The sequence below is a fragment of the Monopterus albus genome, unplaced genomic scaffold, assembly GCF_001952655.1.
Source record: "Monopterus albus unplaced genomic scaffold, M_albus_1.0 scaffold33.1, whole genome shotgun sequence".
NCBI classification, from domain to species: domain Eukaryota; kingdom Metazoa; phylum Chordata; class Actinopteri; order Synbranchiformes; family Synbranchidae; genus Monopterus; species Monopterus albus.
Genome location: NW_018127913.1, coordinates 998235 through 1010255, shown reverse-complemented (window position 1 = coordinate 1010255; position 12021 = coordinate 998235). Strand labels below are relative to the sequence as shown.

The 12021-nt window shown below is 38.9% G+C and overlaps 1 protein-coding gene across 1 annotated transcript in view; it reads right to left on the bottom strand.

The window, feature by feature from the left end:
• Nucleotides 1-2592: 2592 nt before the first annotated feature.
• The window catches only part of LOC109958544 (DEP domain-containing protein 1B-like), a 12897-nt gene continuing 3468 nt past the window's right edge, over nucleotides 2593-12021 (bottom strand). Inside the window, exons 8-12 of the mRNA XM_020597263.1 lie at nucleotides 11003-11143; nucleotides 10702-10868; nucleotides 9166-9342; nucleotides 4414-4596; nucleotides 2593-4013 (exon numbers count right to left, since the gene is read on the bottom strand). Of these exons, the coding sequence (XP_020452919.1) occupies nucleotides 3852-4013; nucleotides 4414-4596; nucleotides 9166-9342; nucleotides 10702-10868; nucleotides 11003-11143 (830 nt within the window). The 3' untranslated portion in view covers nucleotides 2593-3851. The remainder of the gene's footprint in view (nucleotides 4014-4413; nucleotides 4597-9165; nucleotides 9343-10701; nucleotides 10869-11002; nucleotides 11144-12021) is intronic.

Sequence of the window (12021 nt, the reverse complement as noted above, 5' to 3'; positions counted from 1 at the left end):
AGGTCTCTTATGACAGTTCATTTCCACTCCTTCACTCCACTGCTATCAGCAATTCCCTGTTAAACTGAATGGAACATTTACTATAGTATCTCCAGGAACACAGTGCAGAAAGAATTAAATGTTAAAGTTAATGCCAAATGTCTGCAAAGAAAGTGCAAAATCTGACTTTGTAAATGGTCAGGGAAACATGGAAATTTGTCTTACACCTTTTATTAAAAAAAAGCTGCTAATTTCTCTCTCAGCGTATTACAATCATATTTCTTAAAAGTGACAGGCAGCCCAGCATGGTGTCTGTTAAATACTGACTGTATTATACAAACATAAAGAAAAAGAAAGGTCAGAGGAGGAGGGAGAAGGAACCAGCACAGATCCTGGAGCTTTACTGAATTTTGTTAGAGCTCTCTACATCAGTGCATCAAGCTGGATTACTCTTCAAATGTTATCATTAGTTTACAATAACAAATGAATGTTTTGTATGTTGTATAATACACCATACATGTAGTGGCTTTATAGGATTGGGTCAGTTAGAATAAAAGCTTCTTGTGTGTATACAGCAAGGAAAAAGAGAAGACCAAGAGCTGACAGCTGAAGGGCTTGTCTGAGAAAATGCAAATGTTCATTACTGCAGTATTTTAGGAATTAAAAATAGATACTTTATTGATCCTAAGGGAGAATTCAGGGGAATGTCTATTAAATATTGCATAAAAGCAGTATCCAAGGCCCTGCTTTACTATGCTGCTGTGTCCCCTGTTGTATTTTCTTCCTATGATTAACTGTACTGTTTATACTAATGAACCATTCAAACTGATTCCATTTAGAAAAAGTACTACAAGTATCAATGCCACAGTGAGCTAATTTAGCAACTTTCCCCCATTCAGCTAAAACTTTGAAAACTCTGGCAGGTGAATTGAATAAGATTGATTGTGTCATTGCAGTGGCACCTGTCAAGGGGTGGGGTATATGAAGCAGCAAGTGAACAGTCATTACTTGAAGTCAATGTGCTGGAAGCAAGAAAAATAGGCAGAAGTAAGGATCTGAGCGCCTTTGACAAGGACCAAATTGTGATGGCTAGAGGGCCAGGGCATCTCCAAAATAGCAGGTCTGATTCTAGCAAGCCGGCAGAGGTAGTGTTCTGCTGGGAAACCTTAGATCCTGGCATTCATGTGGCCCCAAAGGCCCCAGACCTCAATCTGATCAAGCATCTGTTGGATGTGCTGGAAAAACAAGTCTGATCCATGGAGGCCCCACTTCACAACTTATACGACCTAAAGATAGGGTTGGCGATCCTAGAAAAACCAGCATTTTGATTTTGCTTAGGACAAGTAAACTTAGTGGTCAGGCTGCTGCCACAGACGAGTTTTTTCTTTATGTTGTCAGTGTATTTAATGTATTCATTGCCATCAGAATGAAAAGAGAAATTCAACTAATGTAATAAAATGAACTGCCAACCCTACCTGCTGCTGACATCTTGGTGTCAGTCACCAGAGGACACCTTCAGAGGTCTTGTGGAGCCCACGCCTCGACACGTCAGAGCTGTTTTGGCGGCATGAGGGGGCCCGACTCAATAAAAGCAGGTGGTTTTGTTGTGGCAGACTGGTGTATTTAATCTACAATGTTACATAAATACAACCACAGTTTTCAAAGTTAAAGGACAAAGTTTATAATTACAACTTTTATAAGAAAATCAGACTCAACATGATTTTTTCCAGTGTAGAGCAGCAATTCAAGTGCAACAGTAATTCCAGCATCGTTACATTTGTACAAGTGCATTCATGAAAATCCATACAGAAAGACATTAAAATATCTCAAGTGAAAAACAACCTAAATGAAATGACAGAACAGCAGGTAACATAAAAGACTGTGACAAAGATTGGTACTGAAATATGTACAGCATCTGTGCGATAGATCAACAAAACTGAAATGTTGGTTTCTTCTGGTTCCTCTGTACTTTTTTTTAAAAGCACTGTTAGGATATTGTTAGAAGAGCAAGTAGTATAGTTTTACAGCAATTTCCACCTAAGTCTTAGCCTTTTCCTCATTTGCAATGATGTCTTTGTAGTTACTAATGCAATTACCAGCTGAAGTGCACCTCAGATATGTACAGTAACATATGGCATATACTGCCTTTTCTAGGCAAACCTTTGATATGTTCAGTGACATGAAGCAACAGAAAAACAAGAACAGATTTATGTATACAGCATTAAAATGACCATTCCACATTAAAGAGTGATCAAGAAAATGAAATGCATCCTTTCATTACAAGAGTCAAACTTATGAAATTATATCTCATGTTGAAGGTTTAGTTATGAGAAACTGATTATTAGACCTTTCTAACGTATAGTATCTTAGTAGAATAATGTACCAATACACAATTTTATTACTACAGTCAGAGCTCATTCAAGAAACATCAGTGGTTCCTAATGTTAGTGGATTAATGTTTCTTATACTCTGTTCAAGTTTTCTAGCACCACAATAAGTAGAAAGTATTTCTAAAACGGTCAGTTCACCCATCCATATTCATTATATACACTATTTATACCAAGATTAGAAAATTATAGTTCCACAAATATATATATTATATATATATATTAAAAAAGAACTACATATCTGCATGCCTTGATACCACTGGGAGAAGTGGGAAATGCCCTATAATTATTAGATAATTTAGGTGGCCCTTTAAATTATCTTAATTTGACAGTGCTACCAAGTCCAAGTTACTATTTCTAAATATGTTATTTAGTGATTAACCTGAGGAAAACCGTGACCAAAGCACCATCACAGCAGGGATGCAGCGATACCATTTTTTCCAAGACCAAGCACAAGTACTTACATTTGAGCACCTGTCAATACCAAGTACCAATACAAGCACTTATTCTACTACAGAAATCCAAATGAAAATAAGGAGCAATAATTTGTCTTTTTATTCTTATTAGATCTCGTCCGTGCAGATTCTCAGTCATCCATCGTTTACTTTCTGATTCAATAAAATACACAACAGCAGGCTGCTGCTGACATCCGCAAATGTAACTTTCTGTGTAAACAAACATGGCACTGCCGCCATTGCAATTATGTGTAACACGGAACTGGCTGGATTTCAGTACTACACAATATAATGTAGCTAATACTGTGGTTCTTAACCTTTGTAGGAGTGCAGTTTACAATCACAATTAAGAAAAATGGTGCCTGCTCTATTATTAAACTGGCAAACTGTCTGAGGCATTGTCCTGTCTCCTGAGAACAGCAGCCTCCATGTCCACAAGAATTCAAGATTTATATAAAGAGCTCATTGTACTTGACCGCTAACCACATCAAACTAGCTGTGGTTTTAATCACAACAACTCATGGCAATAGGCATAATGAGTACTGTTTGGGTTTAGTGGAACAAGTATGAACAGGGTATTACAGTGTACGCTAATATACCTGTCTTTGAAAGTACTCTGTACGCATGGTGATGACGTACATGTGCTGCATCCTAGTAATAAACAGGTGGGAGAGGACAGGTATTGTGTGCTCCCTGGTTCAAAGCAGTTATGGTTATGTGTGTGTCATTTTTCTTCCAAAGCACTAACTCTACACCACACACTACTATTGTCATCATCACTTCTTAAAATATCTCTAAACCACTGGAATTCCTCATCCTCCACCTAAACCTTTGTTCAACCTGTGAGGTTGATGCAACGTTGCCTTTAAATGGTATCCAAAGACTTTTATGAGTACGAGTAGCAGAGGGCGGTGCTGAACCCAATACTGGTATTGGTGCATCAGCACATTATAGCCACATTGTCCTGTCTCTCACAACACTGAGGTTGAGATGTGTATACATCCTGTATAGGTGTGACAGCAGTGGCAGATCATGCTCTAAAACTCCAGCTCCTCTGAAAAGGCTGGAAAGGTTTCTTGAGGTTGAAGAACATATGACTTTTGAGTCCAGGGGTTTTCTCAGGTATGACAGCAGCTTTGCTTTCCTCAGTGGGAAATCGATTGTGATAGACTTCTGGGTACAACTTCTGGAACTGAAAAGGGAAGGATATGCATCATTACTGTGCATAATATCTAGAACAATAACTGACATTCCTCAGATTTTGAATCACTGCTGATAAACAAAATTTATTCTTCTAACTTTGCATTAATGTGTGAATTTTCTTGTGAAATACTGTATACTGTATTTTCACCTCTTTAGGTCTCTAAAAATCTTTAAACTACTTGGAAAAAAACTCCTCACTCTTTGGATAAAGTGGATTATGTAGACATTTAAAGGGTCCACTCACAAGCCAAAAAAGTCAGAAGTTGCTGCTTTAAAGGACAATAAAGTCCCAGTAAATGCTCACAGCCTATTCCTCAATAGCACTTCTGGTGTACTGTATTAGCAGTTTCTATTTTAACATGTATCCTTTCCAGATTGTGCCAGTATACCTGTTTAAGCCTTTTCCTTTTGTCCTTGGCAGGGAGTTCTTTGTCTGCAATCAGGCCCTCCAGCAGCTCCTGCAGGGGTGTCTGGGTACCTATCGCCTTCAGTTCCTCAGACCCCACCCTGCTGATCTGTTTACAAAAGGCTGGAGATGCACTGAACTCTGTATCTGAACCCGCGTATTTGATCTGATGGAAAGCACAAAGGAAATGGGTTTCCATTTGGATTAAAATATAGCATATTTCATACAGATTCATGCAAACACGTGACTGGCAAATGACAGAATAAATGTGCACAATAAACATTTTTAAAAAAGGAGGAGGGGAAGGAGAAGTAGAGACTCAGGTTAAGAACCATGGTAATAGAGTTAAAGTAAAAGAGGCTCAGCATTTGATTGGCTTTATTTTAGTAGAGGAAAAAGATTAGAATCAATACACTGAATTAATGCCCCACAGTTTTGTTTTTTGCTCTACAAACTACCACACACCAAAAGATTGGCACCAATATTGATCCTTAGAATTGGATTGACACCAGTTCATTTCCTGTATCATCATTTAAGCAAATATTATGAATCAACAATTCAAAACCAAATAAGGAAAAATACTGATGACAAGCAAATGATTGATTTTGGTGGAAACCAATACAGATCATGTGCTCAATGTGCAGGGGTGGTTATGATTTTAAAATCTTTGTATAGTCAAGATAAAATAATGTTTTTATTCCCATTCATAGCATGGGATGTGTATACTGACAGAGCCAATGTTGGACTCAAAGACAAAACCAACCAGGCCTTCACTTGTTGGCCAAACAATGTAGATGACAGATGGTCAATGCAGTCTGTGTTCTACATTTTCTGATATTCTGGCCAAAATTAAACACATGAACGCATAAATAAAAACCAACTGTGAACAGCAGATGAAAGAAAGGCTCTCTCCCACACACCCCTTCTCACTGCATGATGGCAATCAAGAGAGAGGCACAAGCTAGTCAATAATACACAATAAAATATGCCAAAGAACAGCAGTGCATCCATATAGAAGCTCAGTATATGAGTTAAATAATGTCTATCCATTATTTGGCCCCAAAGAGCGGGGTGTCAGGTCATGCTGTCATAAATCTTCAGAGCCCTACAGTAAACAGACCTAACCTACCCCTAGCACAAAGCATCCCTGGACCCTGTCCTCACCCAAGCAAAGAGCAGATACTGCATGTGGCTTGACAAACAGCATCTGCCATCTGCATTGTAGTTGCTCAGGTTGAGCAGTGGCCCAACTGGCTTGTGATGGCAGTCACCTCTGAGAGTCGGGTCCTCAGTTGTTCAGCCACTGACACTGTTCTACCAAGATTTTCTAATAAAAGAAGTCTATTAACAATTCCAGTGAGTCAGTAGCTATAGTATCACCAACACCAGTACAAGTTGTGTGTGGGTGTAGGAGTGAAGGCAAGTCTACAGGGCCATCAGGTGGGCACCCTCTCACTAACTGCTGTTTTGTTGAGTTGAGTCCACAAAATTGTAGTGATAACTGTTTCCCTGTGCCCATCTCTGTTTTGGTGCTGCAATGTGTGAGTGACCCTCTTTGTTCAGAGATAAGTATATAACATAAGCATAGAACCATTCCAATCCTGCAGCTAAGCATTACTGCCCTGCTTCTGTGAACATTTTGATCACTCCAGTCCAGTGTTTTCTGCTAAAAATTTGTGCATTCCATGCTTAAGGGAAAATAAGGCACATGCCCTGTTTTTAAAAGATGCTCATCCAATTAACACAGTTTCAGTGGAAGCAGGCTTATCCTGGAGCAGTGGGGACTACAAGAGATCACAAACTAATGTGATATCATCTAATATTTTATGGTGTTTTCCATAGCAACAGATAGAAACCAGATCCTGGAACACTGATAGTATTGTTATTAAAATCAAATTTTGATTTAATAATATTGATATTTTAACTAAACACATATACAGTGCCTATAAAATGTATTCACCCCCCTTGGATGTTTTACCCTTTTATTGAGGTTATAAATCAATCATGGTCAATATAATTTGGCTTTTTGACAAAAGAAATGACAAAAAACCTCTTTAATGTCATAGAGAAAACAGGTTTCTACAAAGTAATGTCAATTAAATAAAAATATGTAATGGGAAATAAGTGAGTTTGCCAAAAGGCATGTGGGAGACTCCATGGTCAAGTGGAAGAAAGTTCTTTGGTCTGATGAGACCAAAATGGTGCTTTCTGGCCATCAGACAAGACGCTATATTTGGTGGACACCAAATAATCCACATCACCACAAACACACCATCTCCACTGTGAAGCACGGTGGTGGCACTGTGGGGATGCTTCTCGGCAGCCAGCCCTGGAAGGCTTGTAAAGATAGAGGGTAAAATTAATGCGGCAAAATACAGAAAAATCCTGGAGGACAATCTTATTCAGTCTGCAAGAGAACTATGGCTTGGGAGAAGATTTATTTACCAGCAAGACAGTGACCTGAAGCATACAGCAAAAGCTACACACAAATGGTTTAAAGACAACACGGTGAGTGTTGTGGAGTGGCCGAGTCAAAGCCCAGACCTCAGTCCAATAGAGAATTTGTGGCTGGACTTGAAAAGGGCTGTTCGTGCCCCATCTCCACACAACCTGGCAGAGCCCGAGCAGTTTTGCAAAGAAAAATGGAGTAAAATTGCAGTGTCCAGATGTGTAAGCCTGACTGAGACACTCAGTGCTGTGACTGCAGCCAAAGGTGCATCTACTAAATACTGTCTTGAAGGGGGTGAATATTTATGCAGTCACTTATTTCCCATTACATATTTTTATTTAATTGACATTACTTTGTGGAAACCTGATTTTACATTAAAGGTTTTTTATTGTGATTTCTTTTGTCTAAAAAACCCAATTACATTGACCATGATCGATTTATAAAATCAAAAAAAGGGCAAAACATCCAAGGGGTGAATACTCTTTATAGGCACTGTACATGTTTCTATGACTAGACACTCTCATATTTACCAAGCATAAAATATGCAAGGAATTTGTCTTGGTGTATGCATCCACAAATAAAAATAACAGAATCACACTCTGTCACAAACATCATTTAAAAACTAAGACCAAGTGTTATATAATTTAACTAACAGTATTAATTTAAGATAAGAACATAAGAGCAGCTAAAATAACATTGAAAACAACTAAAACCTTAAAGTGCAAAGGGCTCACTGTTTAGCAATCAGTTAGCCCCTGGGTATGTGCTCTTCCTAAACCTTTCAGTGTGAAGACTGAGTTGCCTGAGCCTTCTCCCTGAGGGCAGTCTGAAACAGGGAGGCAGCTGGCAGAGCGACGTCACTGATAATATTCAGCACCTTCTGCTTTAGTCGAGACTGATAAATAGAGGAGACAGAAGGAAGAGACTAGCCATTAATTTTGTTGCAGTCTTGAACACTTTATCTGAGACTTTTGTTTCCCCAGAAGTCATACTAGCACCCCAAACAGTAATTGAGATGATGGGCACCGTTTGGGTGACAGCTATGTAAAACTGCACCATAGTGTTCTTCAAGGGACCAAATTTCCTGAGCTCCTCATATTTCATATAGCAAATTTAATTAATCTTGCCATAGATGCTCCCACCTCTATTCTGGGTGCAGCTCAATATCACAGATCTCAGTTTACTACAGAAGCAGATGCCATTAGGTAATTTTGTCAGATGAAACACTAAATACAAACAGACAGAGTGACAGGAGATCTCAAGCCTCGGGCCACTGCACCAAGTAGTTTTCACTTCTGTTAAATTATATGCAGCTTTAATTACTTTTAATTATACCCAGATGGCAAACTGGTGAGAGTCCAAAAAGGTGACAAATGTTTAGTTTTTAAAATACATTTTCTATTTTTTCACACCTTTGAACTCATACAGTACACAGTCTTTCCTTACCTTTTCATACAGTACTCAGTCTTTCCTTACCTTTTCTCCATACAAGTCTATGTTTACTTGTCATAGTGATGTAATAACAGTGCTGCAAAAGAAGGTACTACTTCACCCATCTGGCAGTACTTTGAGTTTTGGCCTAACGAAAGACCACAGCCAAGAGACACATCTAAAATGGTGTGCAGGATTTGTTCTTATACAATGTAAAGAAGATGCCTTACTTTGTTGGAACTACAGAAACAGTTTAGAGCTTTTTTATTTAGTGGTGTTACTGTTTCCCCACCTGCCTACAGGAAGCACACAAACCCAACAACAGCAAGTTTCATTTTGCCCATCATTAGTTTAAGTGGTGGGATTAACATTAGTTAGTGACAGCTGATATGACCCTGCTGTTTGACATTTTAACCAGAAACAGTGCCAATCAGCACTGGCTAACAACAGAAAGCTGCTACATAACGGCTAACAAGCGTGTTGGTAGAGTCACTGCTTTGCCCTAACAGCAGTTAACACAGGGTGATGCTGATGGATGTCACCACTGAAAATGTGTAAATTTATTTCCATTTTTCTATTTTGTCTTCAGGTTTTAATAGAGGTGGTGAATTTCACCGAAATTTGCATCCCTAATAAGATTAACTACCACTTTTTCACATTAAGTGACTGGCAAGATGATGGAATCAATTTGGCACATTTCTATTATTGCTGATGCACAGACATGGTTGCTTGGTACACATGGTGGGAGGGAACACTTGTAGCTGAAAATGGACACGGGTGGCAGTGATGTTAAGAGCAGCCAGAGATTAGGTGTTTCATTTGTTAACAAACCGTACTGTGAGAAAGTCTACTGACCCGAACTCGTTTCAAGTGGGACAGTTGCTCCTCAACCTGGCTATGCAGCTTGGAGGGCACTTGGAAGATGGTGTTGTGGTGCTCCATCATGAAAGTCACCAGTTTGGTGGCTAGCAGCTCGTCCAAGTCCATCTCATCTACTGAGCCCAGAACGCAGTGAGAGAAAATCTGTACCATCTGGACAACAGACCATAACAAGTTATGGATTAGAATCCAACTCCCAGCTGCACTCTGCATTAACTAGACTCATTATATTGCACTAATATTCATGGCATACACAACATAAGCATCTGCTGAATAAATACAAAGCAACAGCACTGGAGTAAACACTCCCTTTTGAAGCTTATATTATTAGAATGTTGTATACACACAGTGTTACTGACTGGGATTGTTAAAATTCTACATGGCTTAACAAAATCCATACTTATGGTAAAATAGTCTGAGTTGCCAATAAAACAAGATTAGATGTGTTTGTTTTAGAGACTAAAAGTGGAACAAACTTGGTATACGTATTATCAAGACCAACTGACAAAAATACTATTCTTGAAAGGTAAAGAGTATATAATATAATAAATACGGATAAAAATTCTAAACTGAAGGCTCACTTTGTGTGCCTATTTCTGTAACTTATATCCAGCTTTTACTGGACCACAGTGCAGGATTGCCATAAAGACTAGAATTACAATTCTTGATGCAGGGGTAAACACAAAATACATTTTGATGGCTTCGTTATGATGGTTACATTTTTTGTCAAAGATCTTTTGTTTCTATCCTAGTTCCCCTGGAGGAGCATACCCTGTATTATTCCCCAAATAGTACAGGCTAGTGTGTCATGATTTTGTGGAAAGACTAGTGTAGTGTGAGTCTCAAACTGCTGTGGCTGGAAAGTTAGCTGTGAACGTGGAGTGATTCCTTGAATCTAGGCCGTCCTAGTTTGTTTCCATGAATAACGTTCATTCTAGTCATAGTGTACAAAAGGTGTTGAGACGGGCAGAGAAAAGAAAAACAATTCAACAGACCAAATCACCATTATGACAAACATTAAACTGCATCTAATTTGTGGACAGACTACACTTTTCCTTGTTCAGTATCTTTGCCTTCTTCACACAAGTAAATCAAATTAGCTCTTGTTCAGTTAACCAGCACTGAAGTACCTCAGTTCTTCCAAGATGATGACACTAACAATTGTTAACTTGGGTGAAGATTCAGACTACCTATTGCAAACCACCTTTTTTTCAAGGAGAGGATTCTCAACCTCCCTGAAAATGTTTCATTTACTTTTAAAGGTTAGTAAGGATTCTCAACAAACAATATTTCCTACAGTTTCTCTGTCTGCATGGTTTTTGTCCACTCTTGGAGCTTGTGTCACATTTACTTTACAAATACAACAATCATTGCACAACATTATATTTGTATTATGTTGCAATATTGTGCCCTTTCTTCGATTTCCCAACAATCCTAGACCTAACTGACCTTAATAAACCAGAGAAGTAGTACAGTGAAAAAATACAGTAATGAACTGGTAGGAATTTGTACCAGTGTGCAGGTAGCAATGGTGTCATTGAGCGGAGGCAGGTGGGGATTCTGGCAGACTCTGGCCATGAGACGTAGCAAAAGCTGTAGGCGTCTGCGGTTGGGCGGTGGCAGTAAGAGACAGCTGACTTGAAGAGCTTCAGTGGCTATCTCCTGCTCCTGCAGCAAACCTGCAGAGATAAGACGAGAGTAGAGTCCCAATCCCGAGGGCAAACATACAGCCTAGAAAAAAATGAACACCAGCAAACATGGATCTGTTGCATGTACAAATATTAGCAGCAAATTGACATAGCGAAACACTCACTGAGAATGTTGACAAAGACTTCATAAAGATGGAAAGTCAGCAAGGGTTCTTTGAGTCTGTGAAAATAATCTGCCACTGTTCTCAGAACGTCCCTCTCGAAACCTGGGTACACTGGCTGTCTGGTCTCATTGCCATTAGGCCCTGAGGAAAAAAACAAACAAACCAAAAAGACAAACACGAATCCAAATTAGTGCTCCCCACAAAAACATACAATTAACCCTGGTTAATTTGAAATGCATAGACTTAATCAAGCAAAATGGTACTCCAGAGTCTGCAAATAATAATTAATCTGTGGATAATTTTCTCAATTTATAAACTGCCAGAAAAATATTAATTTCCTAAAACCCAAAAAGAGATAGTACCAAATTGCAAACGGTCCAAAATAAATAAAAAAAAGCATTGAATCTGTCATCAAATTAGAATAGCAGCAAATCCTCATAAATGATGACAAGCTGGACCCAGGCAATATTTTGTATTGCAAGCACACACACAGGGCGTGTAAACAATACCCCAGAATGAGATATGGAGGAACTTACTCACCTTCCCTACCTGAACCTGTAGGGCAAAGTTCTGCTGTGCAGCACATTTTTATCAAAGAAGAAAGAATATAAATGCATGTTGCTGAAGAGGCAACATGCTTCAGATGTACGTTGTTACAACAGCCAAAGCGGGACATGTCATCTTTTGTCCATTTTGTGCTCTCCACTGTTCCTCATTATAAAAAGTCCTTTCAGATGTACACACAGCAGAGAAACATTAATAGAAAGGTAAAAATCTTGTTACTGCTGTCTAGTTGTATTTGCTGTAGTTGAGATGTGAAGACACATCTGTTTGACTAATCACAACAGACAGTTGCTTGTCTAATCACGTGCAGTAGCCCTGTAAACACAAACCCCTCGCTCCCTATTACTTGGGACTTGATTTAATACTACCTCTTGACGGATGCCAATACTCGTCTACAAGGCAGGCAGAATGCTATTCAGCATAACCTGTCCACCTGTTACAAGTTCAGTTACAAG